Consider the following 26,470-nt stretch of genomic DNA (forward strand, 5'->3'; position numbering starts at 1 on the left):
TATATGAAAGTTTAAACTAATTGTTCCATTATTGACACTTTGAAAACACTTTTTCTGTCCGTTTTTGTCCATTCTAATTTGCAACTTTTAACCAATTTCTGTGGTTTTTAAAATCCCATTTCACAACTTTTTCCACTATTTTTGGCCATTTTTATTTCTGATTAAAACAAGGATTTACATATTTAAGATGACTATGTACTATGGCCCAAATAATAGTAAACATACTGCATAACAGTGAATATTATTCAGATAAATAAATACATGTGTTTATCACATAGAATGACGGACCTTCATTTTGCTGACTTCATAGATGGGGCCCCTAAATGCTCTGTCTCTCTCTCTCTCTCTCTCACACACACACACACACACACACACACACACACACACACACACACACACACACACACACACACACACACACACACACACACAGGCTTGGGGAGTAATGGATTACTAGTAACAGCGTTATGTAATCTGGATACAAAAATAATGTAACTATAATCTGTTACAGTACATTTAAAAACATGTAATCAGATTACCAGTATTTTTATTAAAAATGGGGATTACTTAGTGGGATTACTTCTTCAAAGCAAACAGAATATACACCGTGCAACAGATGCACAGAGTGCACACACACATTGTGACACTTCGTAGCACTTCACCATAAACGTGAAACCAATACTGCCTGCCTAGCTGTTTACCATCATGACTCAGGAGTTTTCACTGCATGAAAATTCCTGAGTCACTGTTTGCTGTGACCACACCAAATAAAACATGGAAAGGTAAATTACAAAGATGAATCCAAAGTTAACTTCTGACACAAACTCTCTACACCATAGACTGTAAACACACATCTCCACTACGCATCCTCAAGTTGCCTTCACTGACTGCCAACGCTGTAGGAATTAGGAACATCTACAACGGACACATCCAACAAACAGCAGAGCTGTTACAATATAAAGCTATTATGGTAACAGCTAACTTATATGATATTGTGCAGTAACATAACAGCTGTATATGTGTTTGTTGTGTCTATCACTGCATGATGCAGAATAACTGCATTTGTTTGTCTAGGAAATAATTTTCAACAAATTGATGTAAAGTCACTTCCTGTACATTACATGAAAGACATGCTGACACACCAAAAATAACTAATAATTAACTATGGAGCATGTTATTACGTAAAACATCTACTTTATGGCACTTTTTTCCTGTAATTTTTTAATTAATTTAAAACCAGAATCAGGAAAACAGAAAAACCAGAAACAGGAAAAAAAATAAAAACCAAATACAAATAAAATGGTGTATTTCTGATTGTTTTTTAAATCAAAATAACAATGGTAACACATTATATCATTTTGTTTGTTTGTCTTTTTTACAAAGTGCAGTTGATTCTATATCTATATCATAAAAAATCTATGACTGCAGGTGACAGATAGAACACATTTTTGCGGAAGTACGTCTTTTAAATTAACGCATGCCTCGAGATGCGTTCAAAGTCCCTGGGAAACCCAGAAATTTGTAACATATCCCAACACAGCCCTGACACCACGTGAAAACAAAAGAGGACATGTCTAAAACCAGACGTATGTCACCATACATGTCATCATTATTTAATAATGAATTGAAAAAATAAAAATGCAGTGTTATAGTTTGGTCACATGGGGGAGATTTATTAAGTTTTATTATTATGAATATTTGGAATTTTGGTGTTGTTTACCACATCTGCATTGATAAAGGAACCTTGGGATGAAATATTAATTAAAACATATTTTCAAATTAATATCAAAATAATATTTATTCACTGGAACACATCTGTAACCTTTGCACACCCAGAAACACAATATATTATGACTGTAAATATCATGTCTGCTATTAAAAACTGTATATTACAATAGTTAGCATATTAGCACACACTTAGCTATAATAGAGCTTTTCATCTGTAAACCCTTCTTAGAAACCAATGATCACACAATCAATCAATCAATCTTTATTTGTATAGCGCCAAATCATAACCAATGGTATCTCAAGGCACTTTACAGTAGAGCAGTCTTAAGGACGGACTCTTCATTTTATGGATACACACATATGCATATATACGTATATACACATACATATGTATCCCACACCCAACATGAATTCATCATGGCGGCAAGGAAAACCTTCTGTTAAGCAGCAGGAACCTTGTGTGGATCCCATTCCTATGATGAACAGCCATCCACGTTATGCTGTGTTGGGTGTGTGCAGAGGAGAGGGTGGAGACAGAGTTATTGAGACTCTGTAACTCCACACTGAGGAGCCCACGGACCTGCAAGACAAAAGCCAGAAGGAGTACAGGAGCAAACACACAAGGGAAGAAGCAGACATAGAGGGAGTGTTAGAGAGAGGAATGGGACCCTCTCCGGACCCTCTCTAACCTAAATGACCTCTCTCTTAACGCCCTCTCCAACCTCTCTCCAACCGAGCATGCCAGACCCCACCGGCAGTCTATGCCTATTGCATCTTAACTATGAGCTATGAGCTGGTTCCTAACTAAAAGCTTTACCAAAGAGGAATGTTTTGAGCCTAACCTTAAAGGTAGAGAGGGTGTCTGCCCCCCGAACCGTGGTTGGTAGATGGTTCCAGAGAAGTGGGGCCTGATAACTGAAAGCTCTTCCTCCTGTACTACTTCTAGAGACAAATGGAACAACGAGTAGGCCAGCATTTTGAGAGCGCAGTGTTCTGGGGGGATTGTATGGCACTACAAGCTCCTTGAGATAGACTGGTGCCTGTCCATTTAGGGCTTTATAAGTGAGAAGAAGAATCTTGAATTCTATTCTATATTTTATGGGAAGCCAATGCAGAGAGGCTAATACAGGAGTAATGTGATCTCTTCTCCTAGTTTTAGTCAGTACACGTGCTGCAGCATTTTGAACCAGCTGAAGTGTCTTAAGCGACTTGCTCGGGCAGCCTGCTAAAAGAGAATTACAATAATCCAGTCGAGAGGTAACAAAAGCATGGACTAGCTTTTCGGCGTCGCTCTGAGACAGGATAGATCTGATTTTAGCAATGTTACGGAGATGATAGAAGGCAGTTCTTGAAGTTTGTTTTATGTGAGAGTTGAAGGATAAGTCCTGATTAAATAGAACCCCAAGGTTTCTAACAGTTGTGCTTCGTGCCAGAGTAAGGCCATCTAGGGCAGTTAGGCTAGCATAAGTTTCTCTAAGGTGTCGTGGGCCCAGTACAATGACCTCAGTCTTGTCTGAGTTGAGAAGAAGAAAATTTTGGTCCATCCAGGCCCTAATGTCCTTTAGACAGGCCTCAAGTTTAGATAGCTGATTTGTCTCACCTGGCTTCATTGATACATACAGTTGGGTATCATCAGCATAGCAGTGAAAGTTAACAGAGTATTTTCTCATAACATTACCAAGGGGGATCATATAGATACAGAAGAGGATTGGACCTAGCACAGAGCCCTGAGAAACCCCGTAGCTTACTTTAGTGTACACAGAAGTCCTATTATTCACATGTACAAACTGGTACCTATCAGATAGGTAGGACTTAAACCAGTTTAGGGCAGTCCCTGTGATTCCAAGTAATTTCTCTAATCTCTCTAGTAGAATATAGTGATCTATAGTGTCAAAAGCTGCACTAAGATCTAATAAAACCAGCACTGAGAGTCGTCCTTCATCTGAAGCCCAGAGTAGATCATTAGTTACTTTAACTAAAGCAGTCTCTGTGCTGTGTTGAGCTCTAAAACCTGACTGGAAGTCCTCGAACAGGCTGTTGTTTTGAAGGAAGTCACAGAGCTGAGCCGCCACAACTTTCTCAAGAATCTTTGAAATAAAAGGAAGATTAGATATAGGCCTGTAGTTTGCTAAAGTGCTGGAATCAAGAGTAGGTTTTTTGAGAAGGGGTTTGATTACAGCTACTTTAAAGGACTGTGGGACGTAGCCTATTGATAGGGATATATTTATTGTCTCCAACAAAGATGGGCAGACCAGGTGTGCACACAATCGCTAAATGTCTGCCTCCACTCCACATGACCAATTTAGAAATGAATGTGAAATAGCCTACAATGATTACAGAAAATGTGCACATTTGCAACCAGCACTGGTGCTCCTATGTCCATTTTAGAATCACAATCACCAAAAACTGTAGGAAAAGGCTTTTTCTAGAATATAATAGTACTATGAAGCATTATGTTTGAAACATAATGATGAGACATCAACATTCATGTCAGCATTTAGAAGAATGACCAATCCGAGCATTAATATAAGCTTGTAAATACCTTGTTTTAAAATTCATTCTGTAGATTTTCTCGTCTATATAGCACATTTTTGTTGTCGTGTGTTAGTTGTTTAGTGTGTCTGTGTTGTCATTTTGAGTGTTTTATGGATCATTTTTTGTATTTTTTTAAAGCTTTTTCTGTTTTTGTTTTGTTTCTGTTGTTTTGTTATTGTAATTTTCTTGACATTTTGTTGTTGTTTTCTGGAGTTCTGTATATTATGTCGTTCATATAACTTCCAACTTCATAAATTACAATTTTGTTTTGGGGGTCGCATGTGGCCCCCAGGCCTTCAGTTGTTTATGTCTGAACTAGACCATTCAGATGAGCAGAAATTTTATGTGTAGGAAATGTTTCTGTTTGAATTTGGTCTGATGAGTATTTTAATGAATAGATCCTCTGTAGCCTCATTGATATTTAATTTCTGTCAACAGAGAGTTCACCCCAACAAACTGTAAATGTAGACTGACTTAATAGAGTCTGAGAGAAAGCAAAAATCCTCCACTTCTGATGAACCTCCTTTGAAGAATTCCACAGATTCCATCGCTGTCCCTCCATGGCGTATAACACAGACAACACTTGACAAGCTTGTGCTAAATTTTGTATGTGAAGCCAACCAACCATTTTTTTTGGTTGAGATAACATCTTTTAAGACTATAATAGAAACCTTACAACCTCAGTGTACAGTAATGACAAGGAAAATATTGTGCTGTAGAATACAGGAAGCTGCAAAGAACATGAAGAGCACAATCATCAAAAAGTTGAGCACTGTGAACCATGTTGCTACCACAACAGACTGCTGGTCTGTCAGCCAGTGTAGTTACTTAGGTGTCACCTGTCACTGGATAGACCCCACTTCTCTAAAGGCTCGCACACATTTGATGTCCTTGCTGCAGCATTGGAGGTAATACATTCTGAGTACCACATCTGGGAAAAAGTAGCCAAGACAACAACAGACAGTGGCTCAAAATTCCTGAAGGCTTTTCAATTATATGGTGTGGATGAGAAATAAGACACAGTTGCTGATGGACAAAAGGAGAGAGACTCCATCCTTGATGATGCGTCAGAAGATTAAAGTGAGTTAGAGGTGGAGTATCAAAATATGTCTGCTATTTTGGACGATGACACCGGCCTTGAGTACCAACTTCCAAAGCACCAAAAGTGTGCATGCCATCTCCTCAATCTCATATCAACTCTTGACACCACTGCTGCAGGAGCTAGCAACGAAATGTTCAGGAGACTGTCTCGGTCTGCTTTGTAAAATGCAATGCCCTGTGGAATAAAACCAGCAGGTCAGCCATTGCTTTTGAAATAGTGGAACGTGAATGACCCAATCAGACACAATGGAGCTCCCTGTTCCTTGCTGTAGAAAGGCTTGTGTGCATCCAGAATGAGAAACAAGAAAAAGCAATCCAACGTATGCACAGCATTGAAAATAAAAACGTAAGATGGCAGGACTCGCATTGTTAAAAAGTAGAGTAAAACACAAGCACAGGTACAAGAAATCAATGAACAAAAACACACAGGTCAGTAAAAAACAGATAAAAAAAATAGAACAGGTGAGTACTGGGTTATATGGGAGTAATACAAAGGGGAAACAGACATAACAGATTTTTTCAAGTCAAATGCAAGAGAACCTCTCACTGTGGTGATCAGAGCTTGAATGGCTGTGAAACTGAGCTGCTCCAATTATATAGGTCAGTTAACAAGCAGGTGTACCAATAAAATGTCCTCATTTGCATGTCTTCTTTTTTCCCATGATTCTTGAAAAAATCCTTAAAAATCAACGGAAGGTCCTAGAAACTTGAAAATGTACACACTAAAATCACAGCCTTCTGATGGTTCAAGGTTCGAGCTTCTACGACCTTTCCTAAAATAAAAACACACAAAAAACAGACATCATTCTATTTGACCATTAAACTATTAATTACCTTCTGCGTCTGGGAGATAGTCTCTCCTGAAAGTATCGACCACCTCCTCAGCAGCTCTCTTGTTGCTCCTTCTGGAGAGAGAGGAATGCTGTAAAGATCACCCAAGAGTTTTTAGTCTTTCACATAATATGTACAAATGTGGAATTTTGTACAACCCATACTTGTACACTTTAAAGTGTCCCTTAGTTTTAGACAAACAAAATACATTCAGTGAAGCTAGTCTTACACCGTGTTAGATCAATCTCATGAGGAGTAATAATAATTTAAAGCATTAATTGACAGTACAACAACTAACACTGAATACCTTTTAAATAGTCTTTGAACCCTGTGGATGACCTGAAACATGACAATGTACCAGTAGAGCCCTGCCTCAGACATCCTGCATTGGCCAAGCAGTATTGAGAGTAAGGAGTCACGTGGTGAGTTGGGTTGTTTTGGGGGGGGTCTGAGCCCGTCAGCCATGATGGTGGTAGACGCCCCCAGAATTTCACGCATTTGCCAGAGCTTTACTTTTTGCATAGAGGGATACGACAAGGAAAAAGAAGAAAAGCAATGCAAAAAGAGAAGGCGAAAGAAAAGGGACCTTACAGGGACAAACTGATACCAAGCGCAAAAAAAGAGGTATTTGGAGAAGCTTGAGATACACCTCATCAGTGGAATTTTTTTGATATGTTATAGAGTTTATTGAGACCTTTCCAAAGGTGTAAAGCACAAGTCTGTGGCACATACACAAGCTGAGATACACCTCATCAGTGGAATTTCACATTTTCTTCTCTTGCCTAATTCGACACTAGAAGGCGCTGGAGGTCTGATTTTTTTGATCTGTTTTAGAGCTCATTGAGACCTTTTCAACGATGTAAAGCACAAGTTTGTGGCATCTTCCTATCAAAAGTTATTGACCATTTGGTGTCTTCCTTGTGCGGAAGCCTCTAAATTTTTTTCTTGACCTTTGGTGACCTTTGGGCTCTAACTCAGGAATGCAAGGTGCTATTGAGATGGGGTCAATGGCTCCTTTATCGGATTAACGGCCCCCTTAACATATGTGAGAACCGGAACTCTCGTCGGTTCCCTTCCGGGCCCCCAGGGGTCTGAGTTGTGGGCCTTCAGAGATGAACTTGTGTAACTTCCCAGTAGATGGTGCTAGAGGTCTGATTTTTTGATATGTTATAGAGTTCATTGAGACCTTTCCAAAGGTGTAAAGCACAAGTCTGTGGCACATACACAAGCTGAGATACGGTCTGGATATCATTGGATAATCCCAAATTCATCTGTAAATCAAAATTAAATAATCGTTTTTCTTCCTCTCCTTTTCAAACAAAAAACAAAAAAAACGTTTAACTGTTTTAATCAAAAAACCATAAAACAAATCAAAATTGGCCCGTTTTTTGATTTTCCCGTGTCCTTTTCTCTTTTTCCCTTTTACAATTGAACATTGAAAAGCAGCAGTTTCCCTTTTCCATTCTCCTTTCCCCGTTTAGAATTGAAAATAGAAAATCAGCTGTTTCCTTTTTCCGTTCTGAACGCTGAAACGAAAAACGAAGTCATGTGACCGAGGTCACGTGGTCTGGCTTTTTTTTTTCATCGACATGCGGAAGTGATGGTGTCAGAATAAAAGCATACAGGGAGAGAGAATATAAAGCAGGCACATGATCTATCACAGAGAGTGATACATCATTAAAAGCTTTACAAAAGCTACATAAAGATCAAGTTTTGGTGTTTTTTTAATTTCAACATGAAATTGCTGAGCAGGCCTGTCGTGTTTGAAAAACATAATCCTAAATGACCAGCAGAGGTCCCCACGTCCTAACAAACAATATGAGACACCAAATCCCTCCTGAAATATGATCAGACTAAGATTAACGTTTTATGGCTCGCAGTGTTTACTTACATTACATGTTTATTCAAACACACACTTTTATGAACTCATATCAGGATGAGAGTGGTGATGTGGAGACACGCTAGAGATGTCCCTAAAAGGTAAAAAAGAGCTGTGTCCACATTGCAGCAATTCTGTACTGCATTTGTCTCCTGAATCAGATGATCAGTCATTCCTCAAACTCTTTACACGTTGTGACGGTCTGATGCCTCTCTACTGAAGTGCCACAATAACAATTAGAAAAAATATCAGGCACATTTAAAATATTGAATATACAGTAACTGACATTATGTAAAATAGTACATTAGCAAGTTTTAAAATCATAATTAAAACTATATGTTAAAATCAACATACAGTACATGCTTGTTTTTTTTAGACAACAGTCACAACTATAGCATAGAGAAACATAGACATCACCTGAGCAAGATACTCATTGTGTGTATTCACATCATGCAAAGGTCCCTTACTGTAAATGCTACTTGTCTCTCATTCAAGGCATAATCCACAATAAAAGCACATTTCAATGTTACTGTCACCAATAGAGACAAATAGTCAAGCAGATGAAGTGGGATTTCAATAGATGTCATGGTTCACTTTTTCTAACATGTATAAATATTCGTCTAATTTCATCCTTGTTAGTGTTTAAATCAAGTGTTAGTCAATATATTTAAAATGTACAATATGTCAGAATTGTTCCTACCACTAGGGTGTTCTTGTTGTCCCCTCACACAATATGCACATGATGACATGGAGCATTACTTCCAGGTTCTTTATGAAAACAATGTCAGAATAATCCTGTCTATAATTCATAGCCACACTGTTACAGTGTCCTTTTAGCCTCTTCTGTGTTAATACAGACTTGACTCATACAGTCAATTTAACATCAGTAAACTTTGACCAAGGTCTTTCACTGAGTTGTTACAGTAATTTAATTTCCCATTTAAAGTCAGTGATACATTGATTATTGGTTTAAAGCATATGAATGTACATGTCCAAAAATTCATTTTAATAGACTGTGTTCATTTCTTTTAGTAGTTTGTTGAACAAACACTCTTCACAACATATAGAACTATTTCCTCTTCACTCATATACTCCAAATTCTGCTGACTCTAATGCTTTTGGTTGGAAAAACACTGAAAAATAAACAACCTGCACTCGGCCACTAACATCTTCTTTATCCTTTGTCTGTATTAAATTAAACTAGACAGAAAGTGGGTTTGGAAATACATGACTCTGATTTGGAGGGGAGTACGTTTCAGAAAGAGAGTTGTCCCCTCATGTATTGAAGAACTTAACTATAGCTCCCACATTGACTGTTGTATTGGTTACTATGGTTACTGTTTGTGTTCCTCCCTGTGTTAAGTGTTTATATAATGTGAATACGTGTAACAACTGCACAAGCTGGGGACAAGTATTGTCTGTATACTCAACATTTCCTGGACTTCATGAATGGAATAGAAATTACTTAATTAATATCAGAGTACACACACACACACACACACACAGAAAAGTATCTTGGCTGTCCTGACCTGGTAAATCAATACCAACAAAATTCATACACCACAACACATTTGTCACACTACAAAATGTCACAAACCATTTCTGTTCCTGGGAGATCTTGGGTGACCTTGGTTCCTGTGGGTTGTTGCTACAGTTGACCTGCTGTTGTTTAGCATCATTGTAGGAGGCGTGGTTTGGAGAATTAAGTGTAAGACACAATTTGTACCAGCAAATGTTGCCTTTTGGTTAAGGTGATACTCATTATTGGTAGAAACTTTCACGGGATGTTTGGTGTGTTGCTACGGAGACAACATAGGCCCTACACCTTTTTAACTGCTGTACGCCACGTTATGAAGTAATAGAGATTTATAATGGAAATATGTGGACTATTAATTGAATACTGTACATATGGCATTAATGAAGACAATTATTGAATGAGAAATAAATATTCTGTAAACAAAGAACATATTGGACTGTCTTATTTCACAATCTTACGCTCAGGAGAAAACCAGCAAGCTCATCAATTAATAGGCTGGAGTCTATACATCTATACAGTCCCTCAGTGGCTTTAGTTTATCACAGTTATAATGATGATGTTGATCTGAAAATTGCGATGTTCATATAATCAGTCCTAACAATATTTGAATTAGCATATCTATAAAAGCAAGGAATCTCTTTCTGTGTGTGTGTGTGTGTGTGTGTGTGTGTGTGTGTGTGTGTGTGTGTGTGTGTGTGTGTGTCTGCTCACTCCAGCGAGCCTTTATCTGTCAGCTGAGTTGAGGTTTATAAAGTGCAGGATATACGGAAGGATTTGTTTTTGTGTTGAATGTTTCTATACTACAAGACTTATTTCCTCATACAAAAGTATTATTGTTTATATATGAATTAGGGGTTTGGATGTGTATCATTACTACAGTATTATTTTTTATTTACTTGGTCTTGGTTTCATCAGGTTGCTGTGTAAGACTAGGTCACTGTACACAAAATAAATAAACTATCATGATGTCATTAAGCATACATACTGTACATAACAGTTGACTGTGGTCAGCAAGCTGAATGAAAATCAGAGGCAGTCGTAGACATGTACCTGCTTAGCTAAGCTGCTAAATATGTTTATTGAATAAAACTTACAGTGTAATGGGTTGACTGAACTTTTACATTTTTATAGGCTATAACTGGAGAAAAGCTTGGTTTGCATCTACCTCTGTGTATGATTTGAAAAGTAACAACTGTCTCTAAATAAACACAAACTATAGTATTGATATAACATTATTTGGTAGCAAAACAGTAAAAATAATAATAATAATTACTTCAAAGCTACACTGGCTGCTGGGAATTATGAAGAATTGAGACAAAGTAAAAAACAATGCAAAAGTTATAATTTTCTGTCCTACAAACAGATAAATATCCACTGCATCAATTTATGAATAATTAAATAACAACTCAGGTTTTTTTAACAGTTTGCAAAATAAAAAACAAAAAATGTGGATTTAATAATATGCTAAAAAGAAAAACATGAACAACTACATATACAATATAAAACTAGACTCAAAGCAACTTATTTTTAAACACCTCAAGCCATTCATTTTATAAAATAGTCACTGTACCAGTTGTATTTCTCACTGTACCAGTTGTATTTCTCACTGTACCAGTTGTATGTCTCACTGTACCAGTTGTATTTCTCACTGTACCAGTTGTATGTCTCACTGTACCAGTTGTATTTCTCACTGTACCAGTTCAGTTGTATGTCTCAATGTACCAGTTGTATGTTTCACTGTACCAGTTGTGTGTCTCACTGTACCAGTTGTATTTCTCACTGTACCAGTTGTGTGTCTCACTGTACCAGTTGTATTTCTCACTGTACCAGTTGTGTGTCTCACTGTACCAGTTGTATGTCTCACTGTACCAGTTGTATGTCTCACTGTACCAGTTGTATACAAGTTGTGACAGTAGATGATGTGGTAAATAGGACTCGAGGCAATGGATACAATCATATTTCAGGAGGGATTTGGTGTCTCATATTGTTTGTTAGGACGTGAGGACCTCTGCTGGTCATTTAGGATTATGTTTTTCAAACACGACAGACCTGCTCAGCAATTTCATGTCAAAATTAAAAAAACACCAAAACTTGATCTTTATGTATCTTTTGTAAATCTTTTAATGATGTATCACTCTCTGTGATAGATCATGTTCCTGCGTTATATTCTCTGTCCCTCTATGCTTTTATTCTGACACCATCACTTCCGCATGTCGGCTGAAAAAAAAAAGCCAGACCATGTGACCTCGTGTCACGTGACTTCGGTTTTTGTTTCAGAGTTCAGAACGGAAAAAGGAAACAGCTGATTTTCTATTTTCAGTTCTAAACGGGGAAAGGAGAATGGAAAAGGGAAACTGCTGTTTTTCAATGTTCAATTGTAAAAGGGAAAAGGAGAAAAGGACACGGGAAAATCGAAAAATTGGGCCAATTTTGATTTGTTTTATGGTTTTTTGGTTAAAACGGTAAAACGGTTTTCTTGTTTTTTGGTTGAAAAGAAGAGGAAGAAAAACGGTTATTTAATTTTGGTTTACAGATGAATTTGGGATTATCCAATGATACCCAGACCCAATAGCACTCCACCATTAGGACACAACTTCACAAAGTTGCTTCCAAAATAACTTCTCTCTTCAGAGTAGGACTTAAACCATTGTCCATTTAGTCCAACCCACGTTTGAAATCTCTGAGAAAAAATGTTGTGGTTCACAGTGTGAAATGCAGCACTTAGATCCTATCAAATGAGAACAGAAACTCTTCCTGAATCAGTGTTCAACCTTATTGATCACTTTGATCAGAGCTGTTTCTGTGCTGTGATCAGAACCAAAGCCTGACGGAAATGTATCAAATACTAATGTTGAAGGTTATTAACTCAGTTGGTTGAAGACCAGCTTCTCAATGATCTTGGCCATGAAAGGAAGGTTGGTGATTGGTCTTATCCAGTATAGAGGTAGCAGTTCATTATCTGACACAATCAGTCACAACTGACTTTAAAACAGGTTTAAAGAAGTGTGATGGCTTTGTGTCAAGGCAACCAGTTGATGGATGAAGCTGCTGAACACATTCTTCTATATTGTACGTTTCTATTACAACAGAAGTTCTAAACTTGTGATCGGGACACAAACATTGGGTCACAGTCACATTTTCAGTGGGATGTAGAGAAAAAACAAAAAAAAAACCTTTTGGTGTTATTGTAACTTCTCTCTTTCCATCTCTCACTGCAGACATTTTATTTTAAAAACTAATATTAAAAGTGGATTTTTACATACTACTTATCTTTTACTCTTTACTGCACTTTTTCATTTATTTGTAAGTTGGTTAAAATGTTTCCTTTAGACTGTTATAACAGTGTGATTATTCTTTATGTTCAGTTTTGTATTATTTCACATAAAAACATGCTTCACATTCCATTCACACATTTTTATTCATTTAAGAGAAAATAGAAGAGGAAGTAACAGATTCCAGAGGAAGTCCAGGTTGTTGTTGGTGCTGATGATGTGTGTGCAATGTCATTGGTTGGTTTGACTCTGAGATTAAGTGACATCATCTGTTCGTTTCCTCTTGTTTTTCTGGGATGATCATTTTGTTTCCTCAGCACAAACAACTTTGGCCTGACTTCGTTTCTTCTTGTTTCTCTAAAACCAAACACATGAAACTTTTAATCAGCTGATAAAACACTTTCACAGGTTGCTGTGTCAACATGTCTGCAGAGTTTAGACTTACATAGTTGATTCTGTTAGTCCAGCCAGGGTTCTGGATGGTGTGGAGGAGAGCATGCTCTACAGCCTCAGCATTATATCTATTTTTTTCCTCGAGTGACAATGTTTTCCACTGTGGATGGACAACAAGAGAAGTGTCAGTCACACACACCAAAGACCAAAGTTTAAAGATCACAGATCATTCCTGGAGGAACAAACGCTAACACTTTATTTGAAGTTTTATACATATGGCTGACATTATCTGTCATTAGCATGAATAAGGTGTCATGAAAGCTGTCATTGTGTGTTGTTTTGCTAAATGATGACACCTTTGGAGCTATGTTGGCATTTTCTGGATCTAGTGGGGTTAAGTAGCTGGGTTAGGAGTTAGGGCAGAGTTCACCAAGGGCACCAGGTGACCTTCATGGACCATGTGAGGGGCCTTCAGGAGCTCTAGGTACCAATGAACTCCATCTAAAATCTGATTAACTTTCCAGGATTCAAACTCACAAAGATAAATACAGACGACAGATGTAGTTAGTATTTCATAAAGTTAAATACTGCTACACGTGATAAAGTTTTAGTTTTAGATTAACCAGCCACTTACAGTTGCCTTCGACAATTCAGCGTTGATGATAATGTATATATACATATGTATATATATATATATATGTATACAGCGCTAGAGACGATAAAGAAACTTTGTTTTGAAGAAAAACAACAGTTTTTAAAAGATGAGAGACCAACACCTGAGTTACCAGAGCTTCAGCAAAGGTAAGGTCAGAACATTGATCGTATTTTTTACTGTGAATGGTAGGATTGACTTTATGGATGCTCCTCACCGAGGCTGTTTGAGTTGTTGTTGTTGTTGTCATTTTCTTTGTGATTCTGTTTCCAACACAAACAACGGATGAGCTGCCGTGTCATGACATATATCTTGTTGGGAGAGTATGGAGGCTATATTAAATAATTGTTTATGTTTCTTTAATGGTGTTTATGATGTTGATTTTGTTAGATGGCTAAATACTTGTTCATGTCTTGTTGGGTTTTTTCTTTCTTATTATGAATTTTATATTTTGATAAGCGCATTGACATGACTTTGATGTAAATTGAGCTGAACAAATAAAGTTGAATTGAATTGAATTAACACTTGCCAGCAAAAACATATGAAATCGACATTGGTGTTGACTTGCAACGTCCTGCCTACCCAACCCTAGTGCTCACGCACATCACTGATTGTTTCTGTTAGTAATGTATTGTATTAAGTTTCCATTTCATTATAATATTCAGATTTATCATAAATAATTGAACATGAACATGTATTTGAAGTTCCATTAAAGAGGGGTGGAGGTGGGGTCACATTTGAGCATTTAAAAATGTACTTGAAAGTAATGCAATAGTTACTTTCTGAAGTTACTTTTATAATTTGTAACTGAGTAAGTACATTAGTTACTTTTTGGAAGACGTATCTAGTAACTAATTACTTTTTAAGAATAACTTGCCCAACACTGGGTATGTTATATATAATATGATATGAATAAAATATATATTTTTAAAAACACAAGGTGGATTTTACAAATTTGTAATATCTTGCAATTAGCTAAAATTGTTTTTTTTGTAGCTAGTAAAATAGCAACATGGGGATTTTTTTTTAAATGTAGAAAATGAAACAATTCAATAAATTAGGAGAGTGTTGCATGTCCAAACTTAAACATTTCCAACCTTTTAAAGTGCATGTTAATATCTTACCCTGTAATTAAAGTGAAACCGTGAAAACGTCATATTTAAGAATCTCTTTTCTAACTGGTAGCCCTTTAGACTATGCAGTACCTATGAAGTAGCTCACAGTTTCAGAAAGGTTGGTGACCCCTGGGTTAGGACTTAGGGTAACAAACAACACTTATTGACAGCCTTAATGAGACCTTACCCATGCTAATGACAGGTGTCTTGTCATAATAATGACAGCGTAATGTCAGCTTTTATGTATAAAACTTCAAGTGTTACTGAACAAATTCACTCACCCGTTCACCAAGGACTTTGTTTACCACAGTGCTCATCCTCTCGCCCAGCTCCTCCTCCACAGACTTCCTGTTCTCCTTCAGGAAGAGCATGAAGGCGTTGGGGGGCTTTTTAACATACGGCTCCTTTGCCACCTTCACCTCCTTAATCATCTTTGCTGTTCTGGAGGAACAAAACACAAATACACAGTGTAAGAGCACGATCCGGACTAAGACACAAGAAAGACATGTAGGATTAAAACAACTCACTGTGAGACTGAGGAATTTTGTCGGGGGCAGTACTCCGCCTTCAACAAGATGGTGTCGACTGTACGGTCCTCAATGGTTGGGGCCCCATATCTGACATCAATAAACACTATAGGGCCAGGTTTACAGTGGCCCCTGTACTGGCCTCCATGTTGGGCTCCGTACCTGTGCTCTTGATTGGGGACCTTTTTCTGAAAAGCAAAAGAACATCTATATTTTAGGAAGAATCAATAACACATTAACATTATTAAGTAGAAAATTCTACAGAAGGGGAAGGGGGGCGTGTCCAGGTTCCTACCAGCTGAACATACTCCTGCTTTTCACACATCCGCTCATCAACAGGACACAAAACATCCTCCAGACTCTGAGGGAGGAAATCATGTATTAGTAACAAAGGGTAAAATAATGTAAGCATTAAGATCAGTGATATTTACAAACACTTTACACCAGTTATGCAGAGAACCACAATAATAATATACAGAATTATCTCATCAATCATCCAAAGTTAGAGAAAGAACAACTGAACAAAAGCTTCATCTTTAAGGAGAATGTTTCTGTCAATAACTGTAATAACTACTTCTACCAGTAGAAATTCACTGATACAATTATTATATATGAATATAGAGCTTCATTTGTGTTTAGGTTATGTCTTACTTCAGTTAAAGTTGGCTGTTGAACAGCAGGATGAGATGGAGGTGGAAGTGGGGGGTTAGTGACCTCCTGGAGCCCCTCCTCTGAATCCTGAGGATGGAGATGCTTCCAATGCTCTGCTTTCCACCTCAGGGTGATTATTTTCTTCATAATGTCTAACATTGACACATAGAAACATTAATGCTCACTAACTGTGATCTATTACAGTGTAATAATTCACAGACTAACCAAAGCTTAATGACATTAAGGATCACTGTTAAACAGCTGCTAACAGTTTACCACACTACATGCTAATCACTACAGAGATGAAAGACATCTCATTTACATCACTGTTACATTGCATTTCTCTATATTGATCATTTTTAAGATGTTTATGTAGAAACACATAACACCCAGGGCACTGTCACATTAAGTCTGGAAACATAATATCACCTTAAAAGCACTTACTTTGAGTTTACTTAAAATGTTTTTTAAACTGTTTTAATATCAAAGAGCGATGTAGACTTCTGAGGAGAATTCCTTGCTGATGAAAGCTCAAAAACTGAAGATAGAAGGTTTTCTATGCTGAAGATGAAAGTTAGCTGCACTTCAAAGCCAAGTTGGTTTGTTTGTACAAGTTGCTATGGAACACAGAAATATGGAACACTTGGTTTCCATAGTGATAATTTCAGGTGACTCAGTAGCCTCAGGTCATCTACATGCAGTGCCTGCACTAAAATATATCATTTACAGTTAGAAAAAAATAGTCCAAACTAAACTAAAAAAAAAAAAAAAAAATGATAGAATTTAAATTAAATGCACGGCACAATATAACAATTTTAGGATATTTTTTCTTGTCTTTAGCTTTTAGACCAGAACAGAAGGGGTCCATTAATTGGTCACATTCAAAGATTAAAGATTAAAATATTAAATCAGGGCTTTTGCTTTTATTTATTGGCATATACTGTATATTTTTACACATATACAAATCTATTATCTGCATTTAATCCATCCCTGAGGAGCAGTGAATGGGGTTAAGGGACTTGCTCAACATCCCACAGCGATTGCCCGGGCGAGATTTGAACCAGCAACCCTCCAATTACAAGCCCAGCGTTCTAAACCAATACACTCCACCATTAGGACACAACTCTACAAAGTTTACAATGCTTCCAAAATAACTTCTCTCCTCAGAGTAGGACTTAAACCATTGTCCATTTAGTCCAACCCACGTTTGAAATCTCTGAGAAAAAATGTTGTGGTTCACAGTGTGAAATGCAGCACTTAGATCCTATCAAATGAGAACAGAAACTCTTCCTGAATCAGTGTTCAACCTTATTGATCACTTTGATCAGAGCTGTTTCTGTGCTGTGATCAGAACCAAAGCCTGACGGAAATGTATCAAATACTAATGTTGAAGGTTATTAACCCTTAGATTGTATATCCTGTTTCAAAAACTGGTTGTCATCAAATTATCTCCAGATAAATTCAAACAAAACAGAAACTCTGATCATTGCTCCTGATAAAAACATGCTCTAATTAAAAACTCTCTTGGTGATCTGGGCTCATCTGTTAAAACCAGCCTCAGAAACCTTGGGGTTGTTTTTGATCAGTCCATGTCTTTGGAGGGACATTGTCGTCAATTGACTAAAAACTGTTTTTACCACCTGAGAAATATCTCTAAAGTGAGGCATCTTTTATCAAAATCAGATCTGGAACTGGTCATACACGCATTTATATCATCTCGTATTGACTACTGTAATTCTGTTTTTACTTGTTTTAATAAGTCGACCCTAAACAGACTCCAGATCATTCAGAACGCTGCTGCCAGACTTTTAACTGGTGCTTCTAGAACATCCCACATCACCCCCATTCTTGCTACTCTGCACTGGCTTCCAGTTAAGTTTCGCATAGAATATAAAATATTAGTTCTCACGTTCCGAGCATTACATGGTCAGGCCCCTAAATATATCTTGGACTTGTTGTACCCCTACTCATCAGGGCGATGCCTTCGGTCTTCAGGTCAGGGTCTCCTAAAGACCCCAAAAACTAAATTTAAAACCAGAGGAGACCTGGCGTTCCAGGCTGTAGCTCCCAGACTCTGGAATAACCTGCACCAGTCTCTCAGGGAGCTCAACTGTGTGGTCACTTTTAAAAAACTGCTGAAGACTACACTTTACAGTAAAGCTTTTAGTTACTGGATTTTAATTTTTATTTATCCTTTAATGTTGCTGTTCTAGTGATATTTATGCACTCTTGTTTTATTATTCTATTGTGTTGCACTTGTACTTTTACCACAACTCTGTACAGCACTTTGTGATTTTATCTGCAAAAAGCGCTTTATAAATAAACTACTTACTTACTTATAATAAGTCATTAGTGAATATCAGAGAACCACATGAGTGAGTATGAGAAATTATAAGAAAATATCTAATGAAAATAAAATGTTAATGTCTGACTTAAAGACAAGCAATGTGAAATTAATAATAAATATGCAATGTGCTGACTTGTATATAAACTGTAAGTATATTAAATAAACACATGTGCTTCATTTACACATTTATGTTTTTATTTTGGCTGTTTTATAATTTAGGAATTAGGGCTGGGCGATAAATTGAGATTCAAGATGTATCAAGTTTTTTATTTTGGCAATATAGAAAACTATAATATTTCATATATCTATATATATATATATATATATATATATATATATATATATATATATATATATATAGATATATATATATCCCTTATTTTCAATATATATATATATATATATATATATATGTATATATATATATTATAGCTTATTATGTATCAAAATTCTAGTTTTAAGAGTCGCTGCTTTTACTTCTCAGAACAACATGTAAAGCTCAGTTAGATGATTAATAAGTGTCACATATTGATCAGGTGTTTGTTAATAAATGAGCCTGTGTAACATTTTCATCAGCAAATTTAACCCAGAATTTTCTTTCTGATCAGACTTTATTTGATAAAATTATCTAGATTTATATCATATATCATCATTTAGATAAAATATATATATATATATATATATATATTGAGATATGAGTGTTGGTCCATATCACCAGCCCTAGTAGGAATGTTCAAAACATTTAAATGTTAATAAAGGTCGACCTACCAGATTCTAATCACATCATTGTATTTAGTAAGTAGTTGACAAGTGGGTATTTTAGATTTATTGTACATCTATATTAAAATATAAGGAATACTGGAGCTTAGTTGGGAGGGTGGGACGGATCGTAGTGGGCGCCAGAAAATTTCCCTTATTTTCAAATCCAAAAGTTGACAGATATGATCTAAGAGAACCAGAACTGAGATCAACCTTCTGTCTGAGGTTAAGAGAAGATCATTGGTTACTTTTACTAAGACAGTCTCTGTGCTGTGATTGGCTCTAAAGCCAGACTGAAAGCTCTGTATAAATTGTTCCTAAGTAGGTGATCACATAGTTGACCTGTGATGACTTTTTCAAACATTTTGGAAACTAAAGGGAGATTAGATATTGGTCTATAATTGGACAAGTCATTTTTATGGAGAGGTTTGATTACAGTGGTTTTAAAGGTCTGTGGTACATAACCTGTTACTATAGATGTGTTAATACAGTTCATCATATTATTAACCATTTATTAGTAGTTTTAACCCACAACATGAATGGTTTTATCACTTATCAAGTCAGCCTGCTTTGATAACGGACAGTGATCAGTTTCCCTTCATTACAACAGCACACACGTTTTTTTATCGTCACGTGTCATCACCATTGTGAAGAAACTCACTCTGCCAGTTTTCTCCATTGTAGTGATTGGTCAGACTTTGCTAGCTCCACCCCTTTCATGTGAACACGCATGTACCCAGGCTGAGAACACTTGGCTTCAATTAGCGTGTTGTTATCGACCTTCATAGGACAGCTTCTCTCTGACAGGGAATGTTTGGTTAGTTGACGCCCGTTAATGGAGATTAATCCAGGATACAATTATCTAGATTCATAGCATAGGGCCTTTATGTCCTAAAATTATATCTAATTCATTCATTTAATTTACTACAGCAAAATAAATCACGTTTAAAAGTATATTCTATAATTGTATAATAATGGCATTATTAAAACTGAACCTTGTGATTAACGCTGTGTTGCTATGTTTATCCAGTAACGTTAGCATATCTTCATCTATTATCTGCTAATGATGCCTTAATCTACTAGTTTAGCGGGGGATAATCCACTAACATGCTTTAATGCACACATGTAAACGTAAAAAAGTGCATCACAAACTGTCTAATCCACTCTAGGGTGTTTTTGAAATAAAGAGGAAAAGTTTTATAGATATTTATCATAGACTCAGAGCTAGCGAAGCTTTACAAGCAGTGAATATTTGTTTGACTGAAATACCGTAAATTCTGTAATATGTCACACCTTTTTCATTTAAAAATATTGGTATGTGACTTATCAGAGCTGAAAGTAAGGGATTACAAGTACTCACATTACTGTAATTGAGTTGCTTTGATGGGTTCTCGTACTTTAGTATATTTCTAAATCACTAATTTTATTTGTACAAGTACGTTTTAAAACATTTCTACACCAACCGCTACTGAGTGAATTATTTTCTGTTTTAAAATGATCAACAGACATTGTGAAACTACAAAAAATGAAATGTCCAGACAACAACAAATGCATCACATCATAGTCGACCAATCAGATTAAACGTAATGCATTAGATCATAGCCCACCAATCAGATTAAACGTAATGCATTAGATCATAGCCCACCAATCAGATTGAACGTAATGCATTAGATCATAGCCCACCAATCAGATTAAACGTAATGCATTAGATCATAGCCCACCAATCAGATTAAACGTAATGCATTAGATCATAGCCCACCAATCAGATTAAACGTAATGCATCAGATCATAGCCCACCAATCAGATTAAATGTAATGCATTAGATCATAGCCCACCAATCAGATTAAATGTAATGCATCACATCATAGCCGACCAATCAGATTAAACGTAATGCATTAGATCATAGCCCACCAATCCGATTAAACGTAATGCATTGGATCATAGCCCACCAATCAGATTAAACGTAATGCATTAGATCATAGCCCACCAATCAGATTAAACGTAATGCATTAGTTCATAGCCGACAAATCAGATTAAATTTAATGCATTAGATCATAGCCCACCAAACAGATTAAACATAATACATTAGATCATAGCCCACCAATCAGATTAAACGTCATGCATTAGATCATAGCCCACCAATCAGATTAAATGTAATGCATTAGATCATAGCCCACCAATCAGATTAAACGTAATGCATTAGATCATAGCCCACCAATCAGATTAAATGTAATGCATTAGATCATAGCCCACCAATCAGATTAAACATAATGCATTAGATCATAGCCCACCAATCAGATTAAACGTAATGCATTAGATCATAGCCCTCCAATCAGATTAAATGTAATGCATTAGATCATAGCCCACCAATCAGATTAAATGTAATGCATCACATCATAGCCGACCAATCAGATTAAACGTAATGCATTAGATCATAGCCCACCAATCAGATTAAATGTAATGCATCACATCATAGCCCACCAATCAGATTAAACGTAATGCATTAGATCATAGCCCACCAATCCGATTAAATGTAATGCATTAGATCATAGCCCACCAATCAGATTAAACGTAATGCATTAGATCATAGCCAACAAATCAGATTAAACGTAATGCATTAGATCATAGCCCACCAATCAGATTAAATGTAATGCATTAGATCATCGCCCACCAATCAGAATAAACGTAATGCATTAGATCATAGCCAACTAACCAGATTAAACGTAATGCATTAGATCATAGCCCACCAATCAGATTAAATGTAATGCATTAGCTCCTAGCCCACCAATCAGATTAAACGTATTGCATTAGATCATAGCCCACCAAACAGATTAAACATAATACATTAGATCATAGCCCACCAATCAGATTAAACGTCATGCATTAGATCATAGCCCACCAATCAGATTAAATGTAATGCATTAGATCATAGCCCACCAATCAGATTAAACGTAATGCATTAGATCATAGCCCACCAATCAGATTAAATGTAATGCATTAGATCATAGCCCACCAATCAGATTAAACGTAATGCATTAGATCATAGCCCACCAATCAGATTAAACGTAATGCATTAGATCATAGCCCACCAATCAGATTAAATGTAATGCATTAGATCATAGCCCACCAATCAGATTAAATGTAATGCATCACATCATAGCCGACCAATCAGATTAAACGTAATGCATTAGATCATAGCCCACCAATCAGATTAAATGTAATGCATCACATCATAGCCCACCAATCAGATTAAACGTAATGCATTAGATCATAGCCCACCAATCCAATTAAATGTAATGCATTAGATCATAGCCCACCAATCAGATTAAACGTAATGCATTAGATCATAGCCCACCAATCCAATTAAATGTAATGCATTAGATCATAGCCCACCAATCAGATTAAACGTAATGCATTAGATCATAGCCAACTAATCAGATTAAACGTAATGCATTAGATCATAGCCCACCAATCAGATTAAACGTAATGCATTAGATCATCGCCCACCAATCAGATTAAACGTAATGCATTAGATCATAGCCCACCAATCAGATTAAATGTAATGCATTAGATCATAGCCCACCAATCAGATTAAACGTAATGCATTAGATCATAGCCCACCAATCAGATTAAACGTAATGCATTAGATCATAGCCCACCAATCAGATTAAACGTAATGCATTAGATCATAGCAACTAATCAGATTAAACGTAATGCATTCGATCATAGCCAACTAATCAGATTAAATGTAATGCATTAGATCATAGCCCACCAATCAGATTAAACGTAATGCATTAGATCATAGCCCACCAATCAGATTAAACGTAATGCATTAGATCATCGCCCACCAATCAGATTAAACGTAATGCATTAGATCATAGCCCACCAATCAGATTAAATGTAATGCATTAGATCATAGCCCACCAATCAGATTAAATGTAATGCATCACATCATAGCCCACCAATCAGATTAAACGTAATGCATTAGATCATAGCCGACCAATCAGATTAAACGTAATGCATTAGATCATAGCCCACCAATCCGATTAAATGTAATGCATTAGATCATAGCCGACCAATCAGATTAAACGTAATGCATTAGATCATAGCCAACTAATCAGATTAAACGTAATGTATTAGATCATAGCCCACCAATCAGATTAAACGTAATGCATTAGATCATAGCCGACCAATCAGATTAAACGTAATGCATTAGATCATAGCCCACCAATCAGATTAAACGTAATGCATCACATCATAGCCGACCAATCAGATTAAACGTAATGCATTAGATCATAGCCCACCAATCAGATTAAATGTCATGCATTAGATCATAGCCCACCAATCAGATTAAACGTAATGCATTAGATCATAGCCCACCAATCAGATTAAACGTAATGCATTAGATCATAGCCCACCAATCAGATTAAACGTAATGCATTAGATCATAGCCCACCAATCAGATTAAACGTAATGCATTAGATCATAGCCAACTAATCAGATTAAACGTAATGCATTCGATCATAGCCAACTAATCAGATTAAACGTAATGCATTCGATCATAGCCAACTAATCAGATTAAACGTAATGCATTAGATCATAGCCAACTAATCAGATTAGCGCCAAAACAGCATTGAATGCCAGTTATTTTCTCAGTTTTAGAGTTTATAAATGTATCTATACTTGGAGCCTGATACATTTTTTTTATTTTTTTATTGTGAATTGAATTAATTTGTGTTATTATTTTTATTTTTTTTTTATTTACATTTTGACAAACCTTTTATTTAATACGGAAGCGTAGAGCTGCCACAGTTGAAAATATATTTTTGATCACTATATTGTACGAACAATATACTTATATTGTACGAACAATATACTTATATTGTACGAACAATATACTTATATTGTACGAACAATATACTATATTGTATGAACAATATACTTATATTGTATGAACAATATACTATATTGTATGAACAATATACTTATATTGTATGAACAATATACTATATTGTACAAACAATATACTTATATTGTACGAACAATATACTATATTGTACAAACAATATACTATATTGTACGAACAATATACTTATATTGTATGAACAATATACTATATTGTACAAACAATATACTTATATTGTATGAACAATATACTTATATTGTATGAACAATATACTATATTGTACAAACAATATACTTATATTGTATGAACAATATACTTATATTGTACGAACGTGATATAATAATGTCCAGATGGTGGACATTTAACCGGAAGTAAGAGCAAACGAAGGAAGAAAACATGGACTCTCCACTGTTGCGGTTCCTGCGCAAACGAGGTGTGCCTGAGGAGTGCCTTTCCCGCATGGAGGAGGAACATGTAAGTTTAAAGTTCATTTTCTTCTTTTTCCACGGGTGAAGTGTTTTAAGGCAACGAGGGAAGGAGGTGGGTGCGCGCGCATTCGGACCTCATAGAGTGCGAGTGTGCGCCGGCCCGTATTATACTTCTTAGGTCATCATCCATCCATTTTCTGAACAGCTTGCTCGTTTCTCCAGCTGTCATCGGGCTCAATGCTGGGCGTAGGTACACCTTGCAAAGCGCCAGTCCTTCACATGGCTACCAACCAGACACAGAGAAACGGACAACACTCCCACTCCCATTCATTACAGGCAACATAGGAACTCTAGTTATCCTGACAGTATGAACCACATTCTTGGGGTAACCAACGTAAGCACAGGGAGAACATGCAAACTCCATACAGCAAGGACCTAAGTGCCTATAATTGGTCAGAATCAATGAAAGTCTTTTTGTTCCCACAAGCCATGTAGCCTTGTGCTTTTGATATTTAACGGCAACACTTACTTATTATGCACTGTTAATTTTATTATATTTTTGTGTATTTTAACTTTGTTTTTAATAACTTTGATTAATTTATGTAACAAAACCATTATAATTGCCATCTACTTCTTGGTCTCATTATCAAAGCGACAGACGTCTAATGTTTCCACACTCCTCTCCCATTGATGGAACTTAACGACATACACCAGGTCCATGATTATTTTTATTAGGCTGTTAGTTCAATCCAATTTACAAATTTGGACGAAGTGCACAAGATGAACAGGTCCACAGTTTGAAAAGTCAGGAAAAACTAAATTTTCAGCTCGCTCGTGTGCAGCATTAGCTTTGGCAGCTAACTCTGTCTTTCTGCCTTGGAGACCAATACACGTTTTAAACGCAAAACATCTTTCAATGAATAAACGCTCCAACAGTTAAAATTATCTACATCTCTGTCAGACTCGCTGTCAGCAAAGGTGAGTTTATACCTCTCGACCTTTGAACGCATGCACGAGAACTAGGGATGTAACAATTAATCGTAAGGCAGTTAAAAATCGATTCATAGGTACCACGGTTCACATCGATGCTCTGAAAATTGAATCGCAGTACTTTTTTTAAACAGCAGAGGGCACTATATATTAATCCTTCCAGAAGCGGACGTGACGGGCGGAATCTGCTACTATTTTCTTTCTGGCCGCCATTTACTGTTAAACATGCTCATAAATGATTCATTGCCCCTTTAGCACCGAAAGAATATCTGTAATATTACGTGAATATCTGTAAAAGTCACGTTTTTTTATTAGCTCTGTCTGCTAGCATAGCTTCTCTTCTTCACTGGTGGAATAACTGCATGCCAACCGACCACTGGGTTACTAGCGCCCTCTGCTGATCTAAACAAATATCTGACGTAAATACAGTAAAATGACAGTTTTTTTTTTTTTTAAGTTCATTTGTTAAGGCACAAAATACATCTTCAGTTGCACTTTTAAAAAGAAAAAGAACTATTATGCAGTTTTGAATTGTTTATTATAGAACCAGAATTTAAATTAATCTTCTTCATTTGTATTATTCCTTTATTTATTTCATTCAAGATTTATTTTTAGTTAAATTGCATCATTTTGAATAGTTTATCAAGGGATTCTTTTGACAATGAAAAATAAAAGGAAAATAGTATAGTATTTTCCCCCAAAAAAATAAAGGAATATTTTTCAGTCATTTGTCAACATTCCCATTTTGTAAAATAAATTGTGAGAAAATCGTATCGTGAACCCAGTATCGTGAATCGAATCGTATCGGGAGTTGAGTGA

The 26,470-nt window shown here is 36.3% G+C and overlaps 1 protein-coding gene across 2 annotated transcripts; it reads right to left on the reverse strand.

Annotated features, from left to right (window-relative positions):
• Window positions 1-13,173: 13,173 nt before the first annotated feature.
• On the reverse strand, window positions 13,174-16,467 carry LOC114459283 (transcription factor 7-like 1). 2 transcript variants are annotated; one of them, XM_028441590.1, is made up of 6 exons: window positions 16,222-16,467; window positions 15,866-15,931; window positions 15,571-15,752; window positions 15,325-15,484; window positions 13,329-13,436; window positions 13,174-13,240 (listed from the first exon to the last, which is right to left on the reverse strand). In XM_028441590.1, exons 1-6 carry the CDS (start codon window positions 16,378-16,380, stop codon window positions 13,184-13,186), a joined length of 732 nt encoding a protein of 243 aa, XP_028297391.1. In that variant the 5' UTR covers window positions 16,381-16,467; the 3' UTR covers window positions 13,174-13,183. The 2 variants fall into 2 exon arrangements, with proteins under 2 accessions (XP_028297391.1, XP_028297390.1); XM_028441589.1 differs by having other exon boundaries at window positions 15,571-15,758.
• Between the last annotated feature and the right edge of the window lie 10,003 nt (window positions 16,468-26,470).

Source organism: Gouania willdenowi, unplaced genomic scaffold, assembly GCF_900634775.1.
Source record: "Gouania willdenowi unplaced genomic scaffold, fGouWil2.1 scaffold_284_arrow_ctg1, whole genome shotgun sequence".
NCBI lineage: Eukaryota > Metazoa > Chordata > Actinopteri > Blenniiformes > Gobiesocidae > Gouania > Gouania willdenowi.

What these genes read in the sequence shown, in the direction of transcription:
- LOC114459283 (XM_028441589.1), bottom strand. Translation starts at nt 16,380, where the DNA reads ATGTTAGACATTATGAAGAAAATAATCACCCTGAGGTGGAAAGCAGAG. An exon ending in AACAGCCAACTTTAACTGAA is followed by an intron (nt 15,932 to 16,221) that starts GTAAGACATAAC and finishes TTCCTCCCTCAG; the next exon opens with AGTCTGGAGGATGTTTTGTG. An exon ending in GGACTAACAGAATCAACTAT is followed by an intron (nt 13,241 to 13,328) that starts GTAAGTCTAAAC and finishes GTTTGGTTTTAG; the next exon opens with AGAAACAAGAAGAAACGAAG.